Here is a 24,705-nt window from a genome sequence, read left to right as displayed (position 1 = left end):
TGAAGTTTCTTGACGAAATCAGCACGCTTGCTGGCATCAAGGCTAGTTCGTTCCTGCAGTGGCAAAGGCAAAAGATCGATGGGAGCAATAGGTTTGAAGCCATAAACAAGTTTAAATGGGCAAAATTTAGTGGTCGAATGTACCGCCCTGTTATACGCGAACTCCGCATGAGGTAGGCAATCTTCCCACATCTTCAAATTCTTCTTCAGGACTGCTCGCAGCATCATGGACAATGTCTGGTTGACAACTTCAGTCTGTCCATCAGTTTGTGGGTGGCATGTCGTGGAAAATAGGAGCTTGGTGCCGAGTTTTCCCCACAAGGTCTTCCAAAAGTAGCTAAGAAATTTGGTGTCACGGTCTGACACAATCGTGCGTGGTACTCCATGTAGCCGCACAACTTCCCTGAAAAACATATCAGCAATGTGTGAAGCATCATCGCTCTTATGACATGGGATAAAATGTGCCATTTTGCTAAAACGATCAACTACCACAAACACCGAGTCACTCCCCCTCTTAGTCCGTGGTAAACCAAGAACAAAATCCATGGAAATATCTTCCCACGGAGTATTCGGGATAGATAGAGGAGTATATAAACCATGAGGATTCAAGCGGGACTTAGCTTTGTGACAAATCTCGCATCTCATCACGTAGCGTTCCACGTCACGTCTAATGCGCGGCCAAAAGAAGTGATCAACGAGCACACTTTCAGTTTTCTTGGCTCCAAAATGTCCCATGAGACCACCAACGTGAGCCTCCTACAAGAGCAACAAACGAACAAAACAATCTGGGATGCACAATTTGTTAGCTCAAAATAGAAATCCATCATGCAAGTGAAACTTCTCCCATCCTTTTCCCTTGTTACACTTTGAAAATGGTTCAACAAAGTATGAGTCGGTAGCATACAATTCTTTGATGCTTTCTAAAGCAAGGATTTTAACATCAAGTTGGGAAAGTAAAATGTGAGGCCTAGACAATGCGTCGGCAACAACGTTATCCTTCCCTTTCTTGTACTTGACAATATAAGGAAAATACTCTATGAACTCACTCCATTTTTGCATGTCTACGGTTCAGTTTTAGTTGACCCTTTAGATGTTTTAAAGATTCATGGTCAGAATGTATTACAAACTCTTTTGGCCACAAGTAATGCTGCCATGTTTCGAAAGATCGAACAAGTGCATACAATTCTTTATCATAGATAGAATAATTAAGAGTTGGACATTTAAGCTTCTCACTAAAATAGGCGATGAGTTTACCTTCTTGCATGAGTACACCACCAATGCCAACACCACTTGCATCACATTCAATCTCAAATGTCTTACCAAAATCAGGAAGTGAAAGCAATGGGGCTGATGTCAATCTCATCTTCAGTTCTTGGAAGGACTTGTCTTGGGCATCACCCCATTGGAATGGAGTGTCTTTCTTCGTTAACTCATTCATTGGTGCAGCAATGGTACTGAAATCCTTCACGAACCGGCGGTAGAAACCTGCAAGTCCGAGGAAGCTACGTACTTGGCTCACATTTTGTGAAGGCATCCACTCACGAATAGCCTTGATCTTCTCTTCATCGACCTCTACACCTTTTGCTGAAACAACAAAGCAAAGAAAACAACCTTGTTTGTGCAAAATGTGCACTTTTCCACGTTAGCATACAACTTTTCCTCCCGTGGGACAGCAAGCACTCATTTTATATGTACAACATGATCCTCCAAAGTTTTCCTATAAATCAATATGTCATCAAAGTAAACCACTACAAATTTTTCAATGAAGGATCTAAGCACATGATTCATCAATCTCATGAAAGTACTAGGTGCATTTGTTAATCCAAAAGGCATAACCAATCATTCATACAAGCCAAATTTTGTCTTAAATGCAGTTTCCCATTCGTCATCCTCTTTCATTCTTATTTGGTGGTAACCACTTTGCAAATCAATTTTGGAAAATATGGTGGAGCCACAAAGTTCATCAAGCATGTCATCAAGCCTAGGAATAGGGTGTCGATATCTCATAGTTATGTTGTTTACGGATCTACAATCAATGCACATGCGCATGGTACCATCATTCTTTGGAACTAAAAGTATGGGAACATCACAAGGAGAAAGACTTTCCCTTACATACCCTCTGTTAAGAAGATCTTCTACTTGCCTCTGAATTTCCTTCGTCTCCTCTGGGTTTGCTCGATACGGTGGCCGATTTGGTAGTGGGGCGCCCGGAACCAAGTCGATTTGGTGCTCAATGCCCCGCTTCGGTGACAATTCCTGGGGGGGGGGGGGGGCAGGGAAGGAGAACCTGAAGAAGAGGACGCCGCTGAAAGCGACACCCGAGACGCCATCAGACGAGGGAGAGGGGAGCGCCGGAGGGATGGACGCCGGCACCGGAGTGGTGGTCGGCGGTGGGGTGTTCGCCGCGGCCGGAGTGGCCAACGACGCGCTCAGGGGAGGGGGCTCTCGCTCAAGGCCCTGTCGCTCTCGCTCCAGCTCGCTCGTTTAGCTTTTTTTTAACGAGCTAAATTAATATATGTTCCTTTTTTAGGATTTTTCAAACTCCTAACTAATGAGAGAAGAAAGGAAAGTCAACATTGACGTGTGACGGCGTGCAAGATCCGAGACGATGGACCATTGGATCCTCATGATTTCAACGTTATCCAGCAGTTTCAGCTGTCCGTTGGCTAAACCAACTCTGTTGAAAGGCTGAACTCAACACTTTGGGTTTAAGGTTTAATTACTGAACTAAAGACCATAACGCCGGATCTACCAGCTTGCTGAGCTAGCGCAGCAACCACAACATGTGCTTCTTTTTGTTGGTCTAAGGCGGCAGGAGTATATGAGCAGAGGGCTATAAGCCAAATGAATTCTGATTGTTTCTCACACAAATGCACCACGTTCAACAAAAATGAGACAAGAGAAAAAAAAAACTACGCCATCCGTCTTAAAATTTAAGACAATTTTTGAAACTATGATATACTTGGGACGGAGGGAGTAGTTCACTTGGGCCAAAGGCGCAGTACATACAAGTTAGGAAAAAGATTCTCTTGTCAGTTGCAAGAGAGATACGGTAAGTCAAACTCCAATGAGAAGATGATTCGCGTGACTCCATTGCAGTGCGCACTTGATGAAATATGGAGTAGGAGATTTGCCGAGAGTGTCCTGTTGTTGGTCGATGCCACCTGATCGAGTGTTTCACGTGCACATACATGTTTCGCCTTCGTGTCTCGTCTTTGCACATTAAAGAAAATTATAAAGCACACATAACTAAAATAGCAATAGTTGCAGATTTCCATGAAAATTGAAAAGGATGGGATTTTCAAAAGGTCGCCCTTTTTGTTGGGGTGAAGTACCACTAAGTCCGATTATGGACCAACAAAAAATTCTAATACGGGGATGTACATTGTATGTTGTGAGTCGTACACGTACATGTATACGATGTACATCCCATAAATTTTGGTAAGTCCTCTTAGCGCCATGACTCATGGAATACTAAAATTAATTTGTACTATGTCCTACTTACCGGGCCTGCTAGCTAGCTAAGAGAAAGCTTTCATGGTTTTTAGGTGATATGATAGGTTGATCTCCAGCAACGAGGAGCCGCTCTTTTGGATATGCATCTCCTTCGTCTCCAAATCAAGAACTACACATGGAACACTCTTGGGTACCTTCGGCAGCACCACGTCGCTGCTTCTCTTCCCGGAGCCTTCGAACTGAACGACTACATTGCCACCGTTACGAGGGGTGTCTAGGCACATTGGTCGTAGTATGTCCTCAATGTCGATCACATTTTCCGGCAACCAACCACCACCTGATGGGACTTTAGGGAGTTGTAGCCACACGGATATCTTGCACCCATCTATGCAAAGCAGTTTCAATAGGTTTCCATCCGGTGACGTTGCCAAGTGGAGATGGCTTCCTTTGTGGTTGGTGGGTGGAAGATTCACCCATCCAGAGGCCCCAGTGCCCACATCGTATGTGATGATTTGGTCACCGTTGTTCACAAGCCAGTGGATGATGCCACCATGGAGGATGGCTGGGGCGCTGCACTTATTGATGGGCATCCATGAAATGTCGAGGTCGCTCATGTGAGAGGACACAGGCTCCCAGGCACCAGAGGAGGATGTGATGGCATGTACTTTGATTTTCCATCCGTTTAGATCGAAGAAGAGCAGCATGAAGGAGCAGCTAATGCCATCCGCGGCGGTGAGCAACATGTGCTGCCACTTGTTCCGGGTACTCCACATAGGCGGTTTTGAGATGAAGGTGTGGTGGTTAGTCATAGGGTCATACACGCACAGGTCAGAGGAGAACTCGGACTCGGATCGCATGTCGGTGTGTAGTATGTGGCAGAGGACGACAAGGCCGCCGCGGGACGTCACCGGAAAGTACCAATTAAAGAGCTTGGCGGCGTGGCGTGACATGTAGGGCAAGAGGTAGTCGTGGCAAAAGGACGAGATGGCAGATGTGACCGGGTGGACCAGAGTCAAGGGTTGCTCGTCATAGGTGGTGCAGTAAGCGAGGATGCTAGGAGCCACTTGCTTGGCCACCCGACGGATGAACGGCAGGCTGAGGATGTCACGGCGAAGGTGCTTGCAGACTGCAGCCCAACGGATGAGTGTGGGCAGGTTGGAGCGTGCCACGATCTCAAGCAGGAGATCGGTCGGGAGGGTCCGTGGTGTCGCAATCTCCAACTCCGGCGACCGCATAGCTATGCCGTTTTGTTAGTATACTTCCGTGATGCCATCGATGAATCATGGTTGAGGCTTGCTAGCTCGGCAGGGAAGGGTTGGTCGTACGTCGTCTCCGACTAGGCTGATTCCGATAGGCGGCGTATAAACTCTATTATATTAATACTCCACGTAGGCCAAACCGAAGACAGACTTGGAACACAACCCTTCACGGCATCGGACCCGAGAACGTACCCAAATCGAGTTCCAACGTGCTATGCGGCCAAGGAAACGAGGTACGTCCGTGAAGATGGACCTCTGTTGTCCCTGCATTGGATATGCTACTACTATGATATGTCCCGGGTGGTCACGGTAGAGACCATTTAATAGTGGCGAGGGGTATAAACCCGCGCTACTACTATCAACTTAGTAGTAGCGTGGATTTATACCCCTCGCTACTACTATGGCATGTCCCGGGTGGCCACGACAGAGACCACTTAGTAGTAACGAGGGTTATAAACTCGCGCTACTAGTAAGTAGCAGTAGCGAGGGGTATAAACTCACGCTATTAGTAAGCATCTGCTTATAAACTTTTTCCTAGTACCGTGAAGTAGTACTAGATGTTGTCGGTGTGTTTTTGCCACCCTGTTTGTAATGACCATGGTCCTCCCCTTATATAGTACTAGGGCAACCACAATAGCCAGTGAACGTGTGTGAATGGATACATGTAGAAGGTAGGTGCCCGCCCTGTGTATGCGCAATTTGTTTTCGGCCTTTGCAGGTGATAAGCTGACACGAGACCATATCAGGCCCACGAGTACTCTTGGCAGAAGTATGGGTCCCTCCTGTCATCATCTAGCCAGATGTGACGCAAGCCACCACTTCCCTTAGCCAAAAAGTGGCTCTAAGCCATGTCGCACTCGTCGGACAGACAGGGCTTGCACCCGACTTGCTTGAGGCACCCATCAAGCCTGGTAGTCATGATGATCATGCTCTAAACACGTAGACCTGCAGCGGGATACGTCGAGTAGCCTCCATGGGCATTAAATGTCCGGAAGGTGCAAAAGTTCTCCGTTCGTGGCGAGCGCCGCCTGCCTGCGTGACACGTGTGCTCGGGGCACCGTCGTTGTGACGTCATGGCTGACATCTTGATATTCTTTGTTTGGATTGTCTGCGTTGAGTATATTGATTAGATTGAAAACATAGGTTAGACTAGGAAATATTCTGGCTTGCCTTATACTCTAAATAGATCATATACTTCTGTATATATGCCTCAAGCAATACAACAAATAATTCCATCAAACCTCCCTTTCTCCCTTCTAACATGGTATCAGCCTAACCTATCCAAACTCTAGCCGCCGCCGCCGCTTCCGCTCCGCGCCGCCCCGGGGCGGTCGATCTCCGTGATCACTGTCGGGGGCCGCGCCGCCCGTATGTAGGGTTCGTCTGTCGGTCATGTTGACCGGCTATCCTAAAGAGTCTTTTTTCCAATCCTTTGATTCGGGATTTTCTTTCTCTCGCCGTCGTTTTGATCGGCAGTTCTTTTTTGGTATTTCAATCTCAGATCGATTTGCGTCGCCCGTCACCATTCGTCATCTGCAGCGCGCGTCAACTTCGACATCGGATCAATCGGTTGCTGCACGGCACCCCGTTTTAGCGGCGTCATCTGTTGACGCGGCGGCTCCTCGCGCGTCCTGCACTGCTGCTGCCGCTCACGCGCATGCGCTAGTGTGCCTGCCGCTAAGCCGGCGTCCGCCGTGCGCATCCAGGAGCCATGTCTCACGTGCATGCACATGAAGCCACATGCACGGGTGCACGTTCTGGACAAGGACGTGTTACACGGGCTGGAGTGCATCACCGCTCGTCCGCGTCTTCTCAATTTTGCTCATCGCGCGTCTGGGTGGATCACCCGATGCACGTCTCCGTAAGATTAAGTGAAGATCAACGTCAAGTTTATACGCCTCTTCGCCGATTGAGCAACATCGCCCCATCGGGTCGTAGCGCCGCCGCCTTGTGGTTTTCCTCGTGGCTGCACTGATCCGCGCCGTCGCTGTGTCGCCCCTTTGGGCCGTAGCGCCGCGGCACGTGGTCCCCGCCGCCGCCCTGAGGCATTTCTCGTGGTTACACCAACTCGTGAGCTGCCGCTGCGTCGCCTTTTCGGGCCATAGGGCTGCGGCCCGCGGTCAACCGCCGCCCCGAGGCCGTCCGCTCCAGGTCGTCCCCAAGGTTGCACCGACCCTCGCGTTGCCGCTGCGTCGCCCGGTCAGGCCGTAGCGAGCGTGGCACGCGGTCTCTGCAACCGCCGTGAGGTCTTCCCCGCCGTCGCCCCGACCCGCGCGTTGCTGCTGCGTCGCCCCTTCGGGTCGTAGCGTCGCGGCGCGCGGTCTACTCGGTCGTCCCGCGCGTCGACTTCTATGTGGTAAGCGTCGCGCCGCCTCCCTAGGCGCGGGAACGTCACTGTCCACGCCAGTCTTCGTCACGCTGTTGGGTTCTTCCTCACCTACTTCGAGCACCGTCGTCGCGCTTCTGACCTAGCCGCCGCCGCCTCTTCAGGCCGCTGCCGCCGCTCTTCTCCCCGGTCCACGGCGAGTACCTCGACACCGGCCACCCCGACCTGACATCGACCATGGCGTCCCTCGCACGGCTACCTCAACAACGACTACACCATCCTACACTCTCGGCTACATCGACGTCGGCACAAAGGGTTACCGCCTTGCTTGAGCAACCTCGTCGGTTTTCACTCCAGCCACGTCTTCCGCGATGCATTGACCGTTCGACTGTGGGGGGTGTCCGTCGGCTTACCTTCGGATTATTCTTCAGTCTCATCATCTGCGTCGCTACTGTTGTGACTGCGAGGGGATGTTGAGTATATTGACTAGATTGGAAACATAGGTTAGACTAGGAAATATTCTGGTTTGCCTTGTACTCCAAATATGCCCACGAGGCTCAAGCAATACAACGAATAATTCCACCAAATCTCCCTTTCTCCCTTCTAACAGTCTGTACCTTGTTGCGAAGCACATCGTGTGCAAAAGATCCATGTATACCAGCGTGTGGCCTTCTTTTTACTCGATCGATGATGATACATTCCCTCTTGTGTGTCGCCAACACCCCAGGTTTTTGGTGGGACCCGCATATTTTCACGCACGGGGTACCCCGATTTTTATGACTCCAACAGTGGAGTGGAAGGAAAAGACTGGCCAGGAAAAAAGATGAGAAAAAGGGCAGGAAAGAGGGAAGGAGAGAAAGGATCGGAAAAAGAGAGTGCTAGAAAGAGAAGGGGAAAAATGCGGGAAAATGAGGGGGGAAGAAGGAATGGAGGGAATAGAGAGAAGGCAAAATGAAAAAAATCAAACAAAAATATTTACCATGTATAAAATTAAAAAATAAAATAAAAATATTTGTTAAATTAAAAAAACTAAATAAAAAATATTTGTCGAGGGCGGACAGAAACTCGGCAAAGGAGAGCATGACTAAGGACGTTTCTGCTGTTAGAACTCTGCCCACAGGATCGATCACATCACAGTACAATGAACACACGCACAAAAACCTTTTATAACCAAGGGCCCTTGTCGTGCCCTTCTTTTATCTTTATTTCTTTTTCTCGCACCGGTGTTATTACCAAACCCACATAGCCTCTTGTGTATATATACACACCAACGCAGCCGACCCAGCTAACCTAAACCTATTCGTACAATGACTCAAGAGTTGTAACTGGACTCTACAAATCCTAAACGACCTAGCACTACTACCTGGTCAAACTAACACGGACACAACACGCCTAGGCAGCCAAGCAAACTCCTAGCCGGACTTTTACTACTTGCTCCACACGTGCACATCCAAGACACCTCCTAGCCGGACTAATCAATCTAGCCAGGAACCAACTATAATCTACTAAACAAGATTATCTCTAACATCTGCCAGCGCCATATCAGCAACGGCGTGTAATGGCGCGTGTCACTGCGTTTGCGCAAGGATCAGTGTCCGCTTCCACGAACAAGTGCCTGTAAGTTGTCGGCTTTTTCCCCCTGCACTCGGTTTAGGAGGACTTTTGTGGAGCTTGACACGCAACTCCATGGATTCGCTACTGTACTCTTCCGAGCAAGCTGTACAATAGTCTCTCCACTGTCAAATATTGGGTATGTAAATTTTGCAGTAATTGGAAACATTGTGAAGTTTAACCGATTTTATATAGAATTTTTTTCATCAATAATTTTATACCCCAGCAAAAAAAATTATAATTTTAGAGGAGAAGGGAAAATGGAGAAATTTAGTGGCAGGGTCGAGTCGCGGCGATACTACTGTTCATCGTGAGGAATTTCCTTTCATCCTCGAGCAATCTGTGCTGATACTGTTGCTGATTGATGTTGCATGCCAGCAATTCGTCTAACATATGTCGTTGTGTTCTGCAACAAGGGAAGTTGAAAAAGATGGGGAGATGGATCGCTGTTCATACGGTCCAAGATGGGGAGATGGATCGCTGTTCATAAGGTCCGGGATCGAAAGCCCATCATCTTCTATTCTCCATCCCGTGACCTATATCTACTACCAGCTCGTTCCAATCCTCTTCTCCCCACCTCATTCCCAGAGGCCGCCGCCACCCCTGCTCCCCTCGTCTCTCACCGCAGCAGAGCAGATCCAGGAGCCACACGCTACGGGATGCTCGCCGGAGTTCAGGGAGGAGGCGACGCAGCTGAGCAGTCAACCTCGGAATAGTTGAGCAGCCATTAGTTCATCGCATCTTTCCATTCTCTCGCGCGTCTGGCAGCAAGCACCGACTTAGAGGTAAATCCGATTCTCCTTATCCGCCTAATTAGTTCACAGGTACGAGATTGCTAGTGGCTGCCATTGATTTCTTGCAAGCTAATGATTCGTCCAATAATTTGGTCCTGCTAGAGGCCCCACCAACAATATGTTCTGTTTGTTTGAAGCCACGCTAACTAAGTTCGTATAATCGTATCTAAACTGGCCTGGGTGCCCACTTAATGGATCGCCGAGGTGGTATAACACAATTTGACTGGCCCGGGTTCTTAAGCAGCGTACAATCATTAAATATCTATTACAAATGGTCTTCTCTTTCACTGCATTATGCCGATCAATTTTGTTCTTCTTCCAAGTCTCATAGTCTTTTATTGAAACTACAGTAGCTCATCGGAGCTATGAAGTAGAATTGAATAGAAGATAGGTAGATATATAGGACACTCATTAGAGATTAGTGGTACCTTATTACCAAACTCAATGACTTGATCGTGTATGAACACGTGAGTCTTGCTTGTCAGCACATACGTCGATGACGATGAGGATCACATAATATATAGACTTTGAATTGAAATATACCAATGGTTGGTCGCGCGATCATGATCGCTAGCGTATGTTAAGTTATCTAGGTGTACTATGCACAGACAACTTCCAGCTCGGGCTAGCTCAAACAATGTGTTTTGACAGATATATATTGTGTAGTGACATTCCTTTTGTTTTGTCTCTTCTCAACAATAATTGAACTTTCTTTGGGGGCCAACATAATCTTATGTCAAGCCAAACTAATGCAGGAGCATCTTGTATACACCTTCTGCCTCCTTTCACAAGATCTGGCATCGCTAATACCATCCCTTCACAAGATCTTGTATATACCTGCTGAAGACTAGCCCTACACGGCAGCAGGGCTTCATATATATCAGGTAATTACCGTAACTTCTGAATTTGAACCTCTGCTTAATTAGGTGAGTAGTTTAGGGTACTCTAGTTGCCTGTCGTCGAAGCTTCATGTTTTATGGGTCTAGAATTCTTCCAACTTGTTATGTTTGGTAGATTGGAAGGCATGTGAACTATGAAACTAAATAAAACGCCGGGTTTATCTAGTAAGATCACTCAGTTAATGCCGGATAAAGGTTTTCCTATTTGCATATATGTCTAGATATGGCGTCAGTTCGCTCTAGGTACTTTCCTCGTATGTAGTAATCATTTGTACACATACTCTTGTTACATGCTAGTGTTGCTGACGTGGTATATAACCAGGCTGCGCAATGGTTGGCCAAGCTATTACTACACAACATGACCTGGAGTACATGCTAGTTGATCCGACCCTAGAGCCCACTGCCTTGCCATTGTCACTTTTGTCAGAAATCACACATGGTTTCTCTGATGACATGGAAATCGGCAGAGGAGGCTTTGCAACTGTTTATAAGGTACACCACACTCACAGCTGCCCCTTCTCACGCTCCAAGTCATAAAATTTTGTCAGGAATGAAAACGCATTTTTATCTATGCATCTCCCGGCCGGCTGCAGGCAACACTTGAGAATGGAGCCGTCGCTGTAAAGAAGTTGCGCAATACGCACATCCACGAGAAAGAGTTTCTGGGAGAGATTAAATGCCTTGTGAAGCTGAAGCACAAGAATATCGTTCGATTTCTGGTATATTGTTCTGACACACAAGGAAATATGGCAAATTACAACGGAACATTAGTCATGGCAGATGTACAAGAAAGATTACTCTGTTTTGAGTATCTACACAAAGGAAGTCTTGTCGCTTATATAAAGGGTAGGACCATGTTTCCATCTTTATTTTCTTCATTGGGGACTGCTTGGTTGATTCAACCAAATTAGGCATATAACTGAAATTATTTTCTCATCTTTTGCATTCACAAATTAAGAAAGTCAATTGTCTCAAATACTCCCTCCGATCCGTAATAATTGTAATGGTTTTAGTTCAAATTGGAACTAAAACCACACAACTATTATGGATCAGAGGGAGTATATACTAAATTAATTCGCATTTCTCATCTCCCTTTTGTAGATTCATCCAGAGAACTTGAATGGAGAGAGCGTTACCAAGTAATAAAAGGGATCTGCGAGGGGTTAAACTATCTTCACCAAGAAAATATTCTGCACTTGGATTTAAAACCAGAAAATATATTGTTGGATGAAGATATGAATCCAAAAATTACTGATTTCGGACTATCAAGGTGTTTTGAGGAAGATCAAACACGATGCATTACTGATAATGTGGGAGGAACACTGTAAGCCAACTAAACCTTGTTGAAATCTGAATCTTTAACCTTTGTAGCTATAATGTAATATTGTATTGTACTGGCTCTGTATACTACCAACTGATCAGACTATATGCATTTTTAGGGGATATTTGGCACCAGAATTCCAAAGCGGTGAAATCACACACAAGTTTGACTTGTATAGCCTTGGTGTTATAATTATAGAAATGTTGACTGGAAAGAAGGGGTATCAAACTACTGAGAATGTAAGAACAAATTATAAGTGTCCCCATTCCAAGTCGAAATTGTGAAAACTGATGTTATTCACCAACACGAGTCTTTATTTGATGATCCATTTCATAACATAATCACGGTTGCAATTTCCTAGGTACTGGAAATTTGGAATAATCCAACGGTGGATACATTGCAGTGGGAACAAATACGAGTATGTGCTAAGATCGGGATAGAGTGCACAGATTTCAATCCGGCGAAGAGACCGGCTAGTATGAAGCATATAATCGATAGGCTTGAAGAGACAGAATGCAGTATACATTTAATCCCTACAGGTGGGACAAGCCAGCTTCTTACGCTTCAACAGTTCAATCTTTGCTTCACCTTTGAGCCAAACAAGGTTATGACATGCCCACTGCAGCTAACAAACAACACCAATAAGCATGTTGCATTTAGGCTTACAGACAAGAACATGGAGCCCTCCTTCCTGAATCTACCATTGTATGGCCTCGTTCCTCCTAACACACCTTACACTCTCATCGTGGCAACAAAAGGGAAAGAAGATCTACCTCGAAAATATATCATAGATGTGTTCCTCCAGAGTGCTACATTTATATTGGGGGATGATGGGCATATAAAAACTTTCCAACAGCAGCCAAACAAGTTTTTCCAAGAGATGGAGAATGAAGTGCAGGTGGCCAAACTGAAAGCACTTTATACTCTGCCACGAGACATCACACCATCATCGTCTATGGTAAGATATTACTATATTAGCATAAATATGATTGACTTGCTAGGTGATCTCTAAATTTCGACGATAAGTTTTGTTCATGTGTAATATTATGTTAAAATTTATTTGCATGGACGTATACATTGAAAAATATTAAAAACATTACAACAAATAAAATGCATCATCCAAAAGAATAATTATCATTTTTCTCAATGGCTTATTTCCCTATGAAAAATCCTTAGTTAATGTAGTTAGTAACCAAATTATTAATGATTTGCCGTTCGAAACATAAAATTATTTTATTTTGAAATTACATCTTGAGGGAACTTTATTGGACTTTTCAGACTTTGCACCAATTACATGAAACAGGCATAGACCCCTCTTTATAGATAAAGCACAAACCACAATGCACGGCCCAATGATACAAGGTAGTGGGCTAGTCCTCTTACAAACCAGATACCAGGATAGTTGGACAACATATATGCACAAAACTATGTTGCAGGAAAAGAATACAGGAGACAGATTACAATGTCACAACACGTCCTATGAACATAACCTCCATGACTGTGATCAGGAGGGAGACCGGCGCAAAGCGTCACCATTCTCGAGTCCAAAATAGACAAGGGTATTCACCTAGAACTGTGGCATGGAGAGGAGGACACAACGATGACCTCAAGAGGAGAACGACGCACGCGGCCACCGCAGTTGTCGGCGCCGAAGCATGGGACTTTCTCCTGACAGCTCACCCGTACCAGCAAGAGGCCCCTAGGAGAACCGTGATCAGCACAGACCTCCAGATCTAGGCACCGTTTCTGTCTCGCGACAAAGACCATGCATGAGCCACCAGGGCCTCACCGCCCCCACGACCAAGCGACCTAGCCACCACAGCCGTCATAATGCCCTCTGGAGAGCCAAACATGGGGACCACCATCCGGGGCGGCAACCCTGACATCCAAGCCTAGAGACTCCACAACCCATCCAAATCACAACACTTCAACCCCGGTAGGAAGAGTAGTAGGCATCTCTTGCCACTCCTTGCCCAACATCAGCCTCCGGTTCTGTGTCCATGCCTCCACGGTAGGAAGCATCGACACCTGCTTCCCCAACCATTTTAGCTGGAACAGAGGAGGGGGAGGGGGGGGGGGGGGACTAACCCGACATTGCAGACGACCTCCACCAAGCAAGCCTTGGTCAAAGCCCATGGCTTTGACATAGTAGGTGACCTCACACGACACCTAATCCGAGGTCCCTTGCGCCGATCCGTCCGTCGGAGTAGCATCGTCTCGACCACCAATTACTGGGTGGGAATAAAATTAAATATGGGCGCCAATCTCAGCCATGACTTTTAGCACAATTACTACTACTTAAGCAGTCTATGTTATGGAAGATGGATAGATAGAGATTGGTCTCGCTTAAATTGAAATGTTGATAATCTAATTTAAATGTAACTTCCCTTTTTGTGTTCTTTTCACTCATATTTTGTGGTATTGGTTCTGGACTGCACTAACACGCATGATCATATATCTTGCAGCCAATCTCACATGCAACAAAGGTATGAATCATATCTTCTCTCTGTCGTTTGAGGAGGTCCTCGACCAGACACTAACCATATCCTTGCTGAATCAGATAATATGCATGGTGCAAGGCACCTACAGTTATAAGTTGGACACAAACCAGACCAACCAATGGTGAGTGTATACACATATAAAATCTATATGCATTAGCAGTTTAGCACACAGAAGTCAAATGAAGTGACTTTTCTTGATTTATTATATTCATTGGTGAATATTTTCATGTGGAACCTCTATATTTCTGGGAAGATATTGCATGAAAATATTGCTCGATATTACAAAATGCAGACAAAGAACAGTCTCCTGTGTTACATTAGCTCAGGAATGGCCTCCCAGATCAGTTCATAGTTTCATTTCAGTTCCTCATGGGACCTCTCTTTTATGTCTGAGTACATGAATGGGGTTTGCTTTTTGACATGTAGGCATGGAAAATTGCACATACATGATTCTTGGATAATTAGTTCATTAATTATTTGTGGCAGGATGATATTAGGAGATGACAGAGGATACGTTCGCATTTGGGACTGTAAGACACAGGCAAGTGTGTAGTATTTATTTTTACGATAAATACTCTACTGATGCCTCTCGGCTTGCTTTGGTCTCCATGGACTAACATAGTAGTTTCTTTATTACGGCAGAGAAAGGTGGATGCGCTTAATGTCTCAGCGAGCAAAGGTATGATTTCTGACTTTTGTTTGTACGTCCATCATGCATGGTGCCATGTCAATAAAATAGTCTCCTGCCTTTGCAGTTCTGTGCGTTAAATTTGTTGCAAGAAAGCATTGGATTGTTGCTGGGACACAAGATGGTCTTGTCCATGTGTACGAATATGAACAAGAGCGAAAGATCACAAGTTTCAGAGCTGTTACAGCTGGTATATTTGAGAGTATTTGGTCACTGGCCGTTCATCCAACCCAGTCGTATTTGCTGTCAGCGAGTACACACATTAAACTTTGGGACTGGGACAAGGGTTGGGAGTGCGTACAGATATTTCAAATGGATGGGCCAGCATATCAAGTCGTATTTAACAGAAATGACACAATCGCTAGTATTTCAATGGCACATTATTCAGTGGAGGTCTCTCTCTCTCTCTCTCTCTCTCTCTCTCTCTCTCTGTCTCTCTGTCTCTCTGTCTCTCTCTCTCCCTCTCTCTGTGTGTGTGTGTGTGTGTGTTATTCCTAAATTTTAGTATGATGAAGGAAAGTATTGCTACTGCACCTTTATATCCTTTTATGATATCCTTTGAACGATTGTTGTGCAGGTTCGGAGTATTGATTCACAAAAATCTAGCTATGATCTTTCTGGGCATTCATCAACAGTGAGCTGCTTGGATTTTTTCACCAGTCACGATCAAGAGTTGTTGGTTACAGGATCAAGTGATAACACTGCCAAGGTCTGTCATGCTCATAGAGTACATACAGCAGCTCTCGTAATAAGTCATGATTTTTCTTTTCATCCAAATCAGATATGGCATTTGGAGAAGAAGATATGTGCATATACACTTGAAGCTTCCGTATCTCCAATTAGTTCTGTCATGCACCAACCCGATCTTCAGACTCTAATTACAGGTTCACTCGATGGTACTATTTATTTGTGGAGCACAAAAAATTTCAGGTAATGTTTTTGAGGTAACGCTATTTTTTAGGCAATTTGAAATGTAGTAACTGTAAGAAAACAAGACCCAATGGGGAGGAACTCTGAGGACACCATATTAATATAGAACACACCTGGGAGAAATAATTGGAAGGATGCGCCACTGCAACCTTATCACTGGGCTAGCAATTGCCCAGTTCTCATATGTAATAAACAATATATTGCTGGTGTTCTTATGAAGCATGCCCATTAGTCAGCCATTTGTTTTTTCGCACACTGTTAGTTAGTCAAGTACTGATTTTGAACAAATGTACTCACTCGATCATCATGGATTGCCATTCTACTTGCTGATAAAAAGGATTCCCGTAGGATATATTCATCACCCCCGACGCTTAAAGGAATCATCAAGATATTGCTGGTGCTCTTATGAAGCATGCCCATTAGTCAGCCATTTGTTTTTTCGCACACTGTTAGTTAGTCAAGTACTGATTTTGAACAAATGTACTCACTCGATCATCATGGATTGCCATTCTACTTGCTGATAAAAAGGATTCCCGTAGGATATATTCATCACCCCCGATGCTTAAAGGAATCATCAAGATTGGTTCTCTTGGAGCTGTCGACCATCTCGCATGTGTGATGGGAAGGTGTGTTGTCATAATTTTCTATTTACATCTTTAGAGCATATATTTCTTAGCTGTACAACCCTGCCTCCTATTTATCATGGAAAACTTATAATGTTATATGGGAACTATCATATGATAGGGTTGTGATTGGACAGTTTCGCACCATAGCAATTATGGATGTTGAGAGTGTGAGTTATCAAAAGCAATCAATGGATTATGAGCAGGAGTTAAGTGTAGATATGATACAACATGCGGGAGACACAATGTCTAAGGTGAGTTCATTCATTTTTTACTTCTCGTTCAGTTTCTGGAAGTCAAGAGCTTATCAGTTGGTTCTTCAATATTGCAAATTGAACTCTTAATTATATTAAGAGTGAATTCCACTTTTTACCTTGTAGTTGTACATTTGTGACACAAATTACACCATTTAGTGGAACTTCTATCGAAATATCAGATTTGTGACACATGGTTTTACCCCAATTTTTCATTTTGCTCGTTTATGTTAGTTAGGATCAGCATGTTGCATCATGTCCAGACTTCTCTTGTCCGTCTGTTCCATTCCTCATCATCGTCTTGAGATTTTTGGACCCTGGGCATCACCTCACACCTTGCCTAATGGACACGCATCAGAAAACGAGGGTCCAGAGCTTCTAAAAGGGTATTCTAAATGAATTTTCACTTGACGGGTAAGTAGAGTCACATATGCATATCTAGGGGGTAAAATGTGGAATTCACTCCTATATTAATTTTAATGTTCATGCAAGTTGTGCGCACCCATACATGGCATTCCAATGCTTCATCTGTTTAGCAGGAAATCTCAAGATCCATCAGCAAGCTACCTTTACTTGACGTCTACCCAACAGAACTCCACTTCCCATATCATCCCAATGAGCCCATCCCGTGCTCACTGCACCTAACAAACAACACAGATGAAAATGTGGGATTTAAACTTGTAGACAAGAGCGGCAAATCCCCATGGTGCTTTGAAAAGATGCCATTGTACGGCATTGTGCCTCGTAGATCCAACTACACTTTGATCGTGACAACGAAAGAGGAGATGAAGCTAAAGAAAGAGACAGACTTTGATCTCGTTATTCACAGCTGTTTATATGGAGATAAGCACATCATGGCATCCGAAGACATGTCCGATTTTGATGAATTTTTTGAGGAGGCCAAAGAACTTGGGAATATGGTGCATGAGGTGACACTAGAAGCTATTTATGTGACGCAAGAAGAGATGACATGCGAGGTGAGTTGGTCCTCCACTAACACTAATATCAAGTATCATGTTCATATCTTTTTGTTTTGTTGGGGAGTTTGATTTTTTTTCAGGGATGTTCACATCTTTAGCGCAGGAAGCCCACATTATATGGGACATTCTTTTTTGATATTTCATTATCAGGAGTCACATGTTCATTTTTTTTGGGGAGTCACATGTTCATTTGGGTGAACTACAAACAGACCACCAGCAGTTACTTACACATCCTAGATTCCTAGGCAGTTCAGTACTCTTTCAGCCCAGAATTTTTTTTCAGCCGAGGAAGTTATGAAGTGTTGATAAATGTGTCTATATGTGTGTGCCTGTGTGTTGTCAAAGAACTAACTCTATCATCACTTCAGTTACTCTATGCATTGACATCAATGCATTTGCTTTCCCACTAGCAAATTTTACAAACAATGGGCCTGCCACCCATAGTCAACTTTTGTATATGGATCATCCAACTTAATTTTAGGTAGTGTTTCTGATGTTGACTACATTTTTGTTGGACCAGAATATATTGACGAAGTATAATCCTGACAGTTTGCGTTCACTAGATGCACATCCAACAAAGCCATGGTGAGTGCATAGGTCAATAAGGGATTGTACATATTTCAGTTCATATGTTGAAGTGAATGTATTGGATGTCATTATATCCTGTGATACATTTCATATTATCACACAGGATTTTGACTGGGCATGCTAGTGGATATGCCCGTGTATGGAACCATGAGATGAAGGCAAGCTAATGTGTTCTCTCAATATGTATATAGTTATATTAATACTTCGAATATATTTATGCCATTGCTAAGTGTAAACGGTCATCACAACAAAGACTTTTGCAATATGTATATATATTGGCAAGTGAAAATGTATGCCTCGGCCTTTTGCACTTAACTAACAGAGTCATTTTGTGCGGTATGCAGTACCCGATGAATGTTTTTAAAGTCTCCGATTATGAAGGTACTATTTGTGACTCATACCTATAAAAATTAAGCTTGAATTTTCGTATAAATATACACTGACATGGAGTACTAACCAAATTGTCCACCCTTATTGCAGTAAGCAGCATCAAATTTATTACAAGAAGGGAATGGATTGTAGCTCTGACATATGGCGGTCACCTCCATGTGTACGACTGCGCATGTGTAACAAAAATAAAAAAGATCAGGAGTGTTGAACCTAGTAGAATGTTGAACTTCTCAGAACTAGCCATTCATCCAATCCTACCGTACGTGTTGTCACCAAGTTCAGTGCTTTTGGACTGGGACCAGCGCTGGAACCGCATACAAACATTTCCTGGTGCTTTACGGCCATTTGCATTTAGCCCTAATGACAACAACACTTTTGCAAGTGGGTCTTTGTACAGCCACGTACAGGTTTGTCTGCTTGAATTTTTCACTAACTGAATTTTGGCCGTGTACTTTAAGTTTCTACTTTATCTATAAAGTGGGGTGAGTGCATGTTTTGAGAAGGTAATACTATATACCTAAACTTGATGTTCAGATTTGGAGGCTTGATTCTTCTGTCCCTGAATATTCTTTGCCTGGGCATTCGGAGCAAGTTCTATCCCTTGATTTTATCACACGTGGAGCTCAACAATATTTGACCAGTGGCTCCAAGGATTGCACTGCCAAGGTATATGTGCCATTATCATCAAACACCATACCAGCTAATTAATACAATAGGCGTATTACATTAATGCTAGTTGCAGATGCCAGGATGATCCTCCTTTTAGGAGAACATATAATGCTAAAGTCCACTTGATATGTTCTTTAAATCAGATCTGGGACTTGCAGAAAAGAGAGTGCATTCATACGCTCGAAGCTATGTCACCAGTTCATTGTGTCCTTGCCCATCCAAACCTTCCAGTTATAATTACAGGAACAGAACATGGCATCATTCATCTGTGGAGCTCCACTGATTTCAGGTAATTACCATTGTATCATAACATTGAACGGCATGCCCATGTGGTTGCGTGTTAGCAATCAGCCTATGCTGTCAAGGATTCTGGTACTAAATGTGTAACATGAGGTACTTGTATTGCACATATGTATTTTTTGCTCTCATCATGGGAAATTGTTGCTGCATATTCGCCAGGCTCAAGAGAATCATTAACTTAGGCGGCGGTGGACCTGTTGTTGCCATAGTACGTCTGATGGGTTTACAAAGGTAAATGTCCTTGTTATTTCTTAATTTAATTTCCTGACTGGGTAAGAGAGTTGCTTCGCTACATGCTCTCTAGATGGAAACCAATGATGTAGTTTAGTCTCAGCAATTATGGAGCTTTCGCTTTGTCAAAACATGCATCTGTAAATTGTGACCCGGCGGACTGCCAACTCCATTCTTTTATATATCAAGTGCCCAGTTTTCAACATTCTTATTCCAGTTACCTATGATAGAAAACTTGTGAAAAAAAAGTTTATCTTTTGTCTAGCAGGATTATGATTGGGCAAAAGAACACAATATTTATCATGGATATCTATGGTGATGAAGCTTTGCGACCAAAGAGTGTAGCGCCCTGGATGCGACACTGCAGGGAGAAGCGAGCTGAGGCGGAGCGCCGCAAAACAGAGGGAACCGGCTGCAAGACAATGTAAGAATATTTATTTGGCCAATGTAAATAACAGTGTGGTTTTAATTACAGTTAATAATACCTGTAATTGCTGTGGTCTTGTGGTCTTGTGCTGACAATTAAGGTTTGCAATACATGCACGGTAAAGATTGTTAATTGCTCGGTGGGGGGGGGGGGGGGTGGAAATCCGATAAATTGGTCAATATTATGCGTGGTGTTATCTTAGGATGTAGCTGAGGTATACTGTTGTATGTTGGTTGTTCCTTACTCACCCAGACTTATGCTTCTGTAGGTAAATGGGGATCGTGGGGGGGGGGGGGGGGGTGGTGGAAATCCGATAAATTGGTCAACATTATGCGTGGTGTTATCTTAGGATGTAGCTGAGGTATACTGTTGTATGTTGGTTGTTCCTTACTCACGCAGACTTATGCTTCTGTAGGTAAATGGGGATCGTGTAGACACCAAAGATGGAGAGATTAAGGCCGAAATGACTGTGGCTTTTCTTGCTTAACACCAAAGATGCAACAGCCTGCATACTCCATTTTTTTCTGCAAGTGAAAAAAAATCTTCAGAGGTGTTCCTGGATTATGTTGTAGCATTGCGTTTGGTAGATGGAGCTCGAGGTATTATAAAGATGGAGAGATTATATGATCTCCTGAAAGGGCTACTGGAATGCTGAACGTGTTGGTACAAAGGTAGAGATCCTGTGCATGCATCATTGGATCAAACCCATAAGCGATTATATTGATTTCTCTCTCCTATGCTATCACTACTGGAATTGTCTTATACGCTGGGTGTTTGGCTCTTCGCCGAGCGCCAAAGCACGGGCACTCGGCAAACGTAAAGACACCGAGAGGAACACTCGGCAACTATGGCTTCACGGCAACTAGCCAACATTGCCGACACGGAATCACGCCGAACGAACAACGGTCAGCAAACGACGCTGACGCATCACACGGCAAATAGAAGCCATGTGGCAAGCACGTTCACAACTGACGGTGCCGTCACTTTCTGTGACGTATGCCGAGCGCCGTGGTGGCGCACTCGGTAAACAACATATCATAGAAACATTCAAACTGACATGTGGTCCTACTAGACCCAGTTGTCAGTAAAAGTTTCAAATTATTTGTTAATTTTTTAAAAAGAATTATATGGTGCGCTCTGTTTACCGAGAGCTGCCACATATCACTCGGTGCACGTCCGTTGACTGGAACCTGACCTGTGGGCCCAGGAGCCCCACACGGCGGTTAAACTTTTACCAAGTGTTGTGGCCATCGGAAAAGAGTGGCACTACTGTAGCTAAATGTCTCAGGAGACCCCTTCTCCGAGAGGAGCCCTCGGAAAAGAGTGTGTTTCTACGTGTCGCTCTCGGAAATATGTCCCGTTGCTTCTATTGGGAAGTTGTTTCTTATTTAATCCCCTGCAACTGAAAACAACAAGTGCATTTTCTGTCTATATATTTAGTGTAGAAAATATTCACATAAGCATAACTCTTCACATAGGCCAATGTTTCACATAAGCAACACATCACACACATAGGCATAATTTAAAGTAGTTCATATAAGCATAACTCTTCACATAAGCCCATGTTTCATACGGTACAAATCACACACAAGTTAAACTTATGGAAGTTCACTACTTGCAAAACACATATGCACATCACATAGAAGTTCAGATCTTCATACACCGCCTTGAGGAGGAGGAGGGACATCATTTCCATCGGGTTAGGCTTCCGGAGGAGGATGGGAATCATTTCCACCGCCTTGACATTTTCATAAGAGCCTATAAGAGTATAGTCACGTGAGCATTGTTCGTTGCTAAATAATGAATGTTCTACCTCTAGTTTAGAGAATGTTCTACCTGTAGTGGTTTCTCGAGCAGCTTGAACCTTTCGTTCATTTCTGCTCGTTCCTTCTCTCTGCTCTCCTGCTTAGCCTGCCACCTTTGCTCCCCCGCCTACCACCTTTGCTCCTCTTCAACAGCCCGCTTGTCCATTAAAGCATGTAATATGGCATTAGGCTCGTATAGGTTGCAAGGGTGCTATTTCGTGGCATGCTCATAAATGAATGGTTATGATGCTAACCTTGAGACACGTGATCTCGCTTGACACGCGGGTGACTCCATATGGACGGAGTTGAGCTTATGCTCGATGCGCGTATCTCGAGGAGCTTGCGATGCGAGGAGGTGGCGGTCGCCCCATTGCAAAGGAGGTGGTGGCCATGGCCCTTCCCATCGCCAGCAATGATGAGCAACTCAGGATCAAGAGGCTTGGACGTAGGTTCGCGGTGTCCTACCCGTGCACCTCTTGGAAGACCTCGTTGAAGGTCTCATACACTACTAGGAATTATCTTATATATAGATGTTTAGCAGTAGCGAGGGCTATAAATCCACGCTGCTACTAACTAAATGGTTTTTGAAGAGCCCTAAATTCCCCATCTCCTCCCCCAAGTCCTTCCTCTCCCCCATTACTCTCTCTCCCCCCTCTCTACATAGGCTCTCATATGGACCTTCTACCCAAGCACCTCCTCCTCCATGGCGCCAAAAGAGGTCGCCGCCTCGCGCCGCCGGTGTCTCGGAGCTCGCCGGTCTTCCCGCATCTCCATGCGACCACGCCGGAGCACCTCACCACTGGCGACCAACCCCGCTGCTACCTCCATCTCCTTCCTCTCTCCCTAGTTTGCCTTTTTCTCTCTCTCCCTCTGGTTTGACTCAACCTCCCATGTCCTTGCCCGTGCATGTCGTTGCCATGGACAACCAAGAGCTCGCTGCCTTGGCTGCGAAGAGGAGCCCCACGCCGCCACCTTGCTCGGCCATGGATCCGGGCCGTCTGCAGCGGCCGTCGCTGGATTTGGTCTGATGCCACCCTTCCGCACCTCAGGCGACCCTTGCCTTCACTGGATCGAACCATTGCTGCCATTTACAACTCGCACGGGATGGAGAGTTTTTTTGTTTTTGAAATTAATAGTAGTTGCGCGAGTTTTGATGCTATCAGCAGCGCGGGTGGCCGCGCTACTACTACGGCGCTACAGCTAACAGTTCAGTGTTGCTATACACACGACACTGGGTAGCCGATTTGCGCACGATCGCACTGATCCGGCCGTGCATGCGTTGGACAAAGTGGAGGCCAGCGGTTAGATCACGCATCGTCCAACGTTCGGCTGCTATGTATCGGCTGCATAGTAGTTTCGCTAACAGTTAGTAGTAGCGCGGTCTATACCCGCGCTACTACTATTGATTATATCAGCAACGCTCTTCTAGAACGCGCTACTATTAAGTAGTTGCAGCGCTTTTCTAACCCCACGCTACTGTTGTATCTTTCATCATTTTTTCCTTCTTCCTACCCCGTTTCGATAAACTGCAATTTCACATATACCAGATAACAATATCATTAACCACAATACCATATAGTCATAAAGTAGTCATACAATATCATAAAGCATTATAGGTACTAGTCGTCAACTGTGCATTCGCACGGGCTCATATATATACTTTTGCTTATACACACTGAATTAGGAAAAAAACAATGGTGTAAAACACATGCTCCAACAAACCGTTATATTAGTATGTTAAATACACTACCAAAGTAGTACCACATAACGATGATCCAAATTACATAAATCGCCGAATGTTTGTTATTTCACATACATTTAAAAGATACCAACCATTGTTCATAATTTTTTTGCGATTGGTTCAAATACTTAAAATATTATTTCTTATAGAGTTTATTATGCACTACTAATTAATAACACCGTTAAATATGTCATACTAATTAACAAACAATTTATCTTATCAGTCTTAATAATAATACGGAAGTCTGTTGACCAATGAGAATAAGCAACAGCTTGTGAACATACGTGATGACAAAAATGTGGTGCGTATGAATCTAGTGTGCTTAAAAAGTGCATAACAATATTTAATATTGATGTAAAATAGGTACAACAGGTTATAATATAATATGCAACCAGCAAGCTAAGATATGAACCGTACAATCAATTTATATGTCAGTTAAACAAAAAACACTTTGAAAATGCCGTGCTGGTAATAGCAAGCTAAAGAAAATTGTATCAACGAAACATATTCACACAAATTAATTCTTTTGGTTAATATTAACCAACTAACTTAAATTTGCAGGTATATAAGCATTTCATGCACACTTTTTTATTTTCTTTTCTACCTAAACAATGTTTTTGTGCTATCATGATATTCACCTTCCTATATGTTGACAAAATTCTTCATGGAATCCACATTATACATACTCATGATACATGTCCTCTTTATTATTATTATTTTTAAGTAAGGTCTCCCCCGCTTATCCTTATAACTTGTTATGAAGCAACTTCTGCACAATCAATTTTATCATGAGTGACCTCGCACGGAGTCCTACAGGTTATATCTTTTACATCAAAAAATTTCTGCAGGAGTGATTCGAAATCACACTGAACAACACTGGCAAAATATATATGAACTCTCAAAATTAACAGTA

The 24,705-nt window shown here is 44.3% G+C and overlaps 1 protein-coding gene across 12 annotated transcripts; it reads left to right on the top strand.

The window, feature by feature from the left end:
* Nucleotides 1-9,163: 9,163 nt before the first annotated feature.
* On the top strand, nt 9,164-20,988 carry LOC123149913 (uncharacterized). Of its 12 annotated transcripts, none has more exons than XM_044569710.1 (26): nt 9,168-9,436; nt 10,201-10,329; nt 10,667-10,836; nt 10,938-11,190; nt 11,446-11,668; nt 11,784-11,904; nt 12,027-12,623; nt 14,131-14,151; nt 14,226-14,287; nt 14,653-14,707; nt 14,809-14,845; nt 14,922-15,247; nt 15,432-15,563; nt 15,636-15,784; nt 16,324-16,410; nt 16,529-16,661; nt 17,198-17,638; nt 18,162-18,226; nt 18,333-18,387; nt 18,574-18,610; nt 18,710-19,026; nt 19,154-19,285; nt 19,447-19,577; nt 19,748-19,819; nt 20,085-20,243; nt 20,662-20,988. In XM_044569710.1, exons 3-26 carry the CDS (start codon nt 10,675-10,677, stop codon nt 20,663-20,665), a joined length of 3,771 nt encoding a protein of 1,256 aa, XP_044425645.1. In that variant the 5' UTR covers nt 9,168-9,436; nt 10,201-10,329; nt 10,667-10,674; the 3' UTR covers nt 20,666-20,988. The 12 variants fall into 12 exon arrangements, 11 of the variants coding, with proteins under 11 accessions (XP_044425647.1, XP_044425645.1, XP_044425640.1 ...); XM_044569705.1 differs by lacking the exon at nt 20,662-20,988 and adding an exon at nt 20,515-20,530 and having other exon boundaries at nt 9,170-9,436; nt 19,432-19,577; XM_044569703.1 differs by having other exon boundaries at nt 9,171-9,436; nt 19,432-19,577.
* The last annotated feature ends 3,717 nt before the right edge of the window (nt 20,989-24,705 follow it).

The sequence above is a fragment of the Triticum aestivum genome, chromosome 7A (assembly GCF_018294505.1).
Source record: "Triticum aestivum cultivar Chinese Spring chromosome 7A, IWGSC CS RefSeq v2.1, whole genome shotgun sequence".
In the NCBI taxonomy this organism is placed as follows: domain Eukaryota; kingdom Viridiplantae; phylum Streptophyta; class Magnoliopsida; order Poales; family Poaceae; genus Triticum; species Triticum aestivum.
Note: the sequence above shows the minus strand (reverse complement) of the source record. Positions and strands in the feature narration are given on the sequence as shown.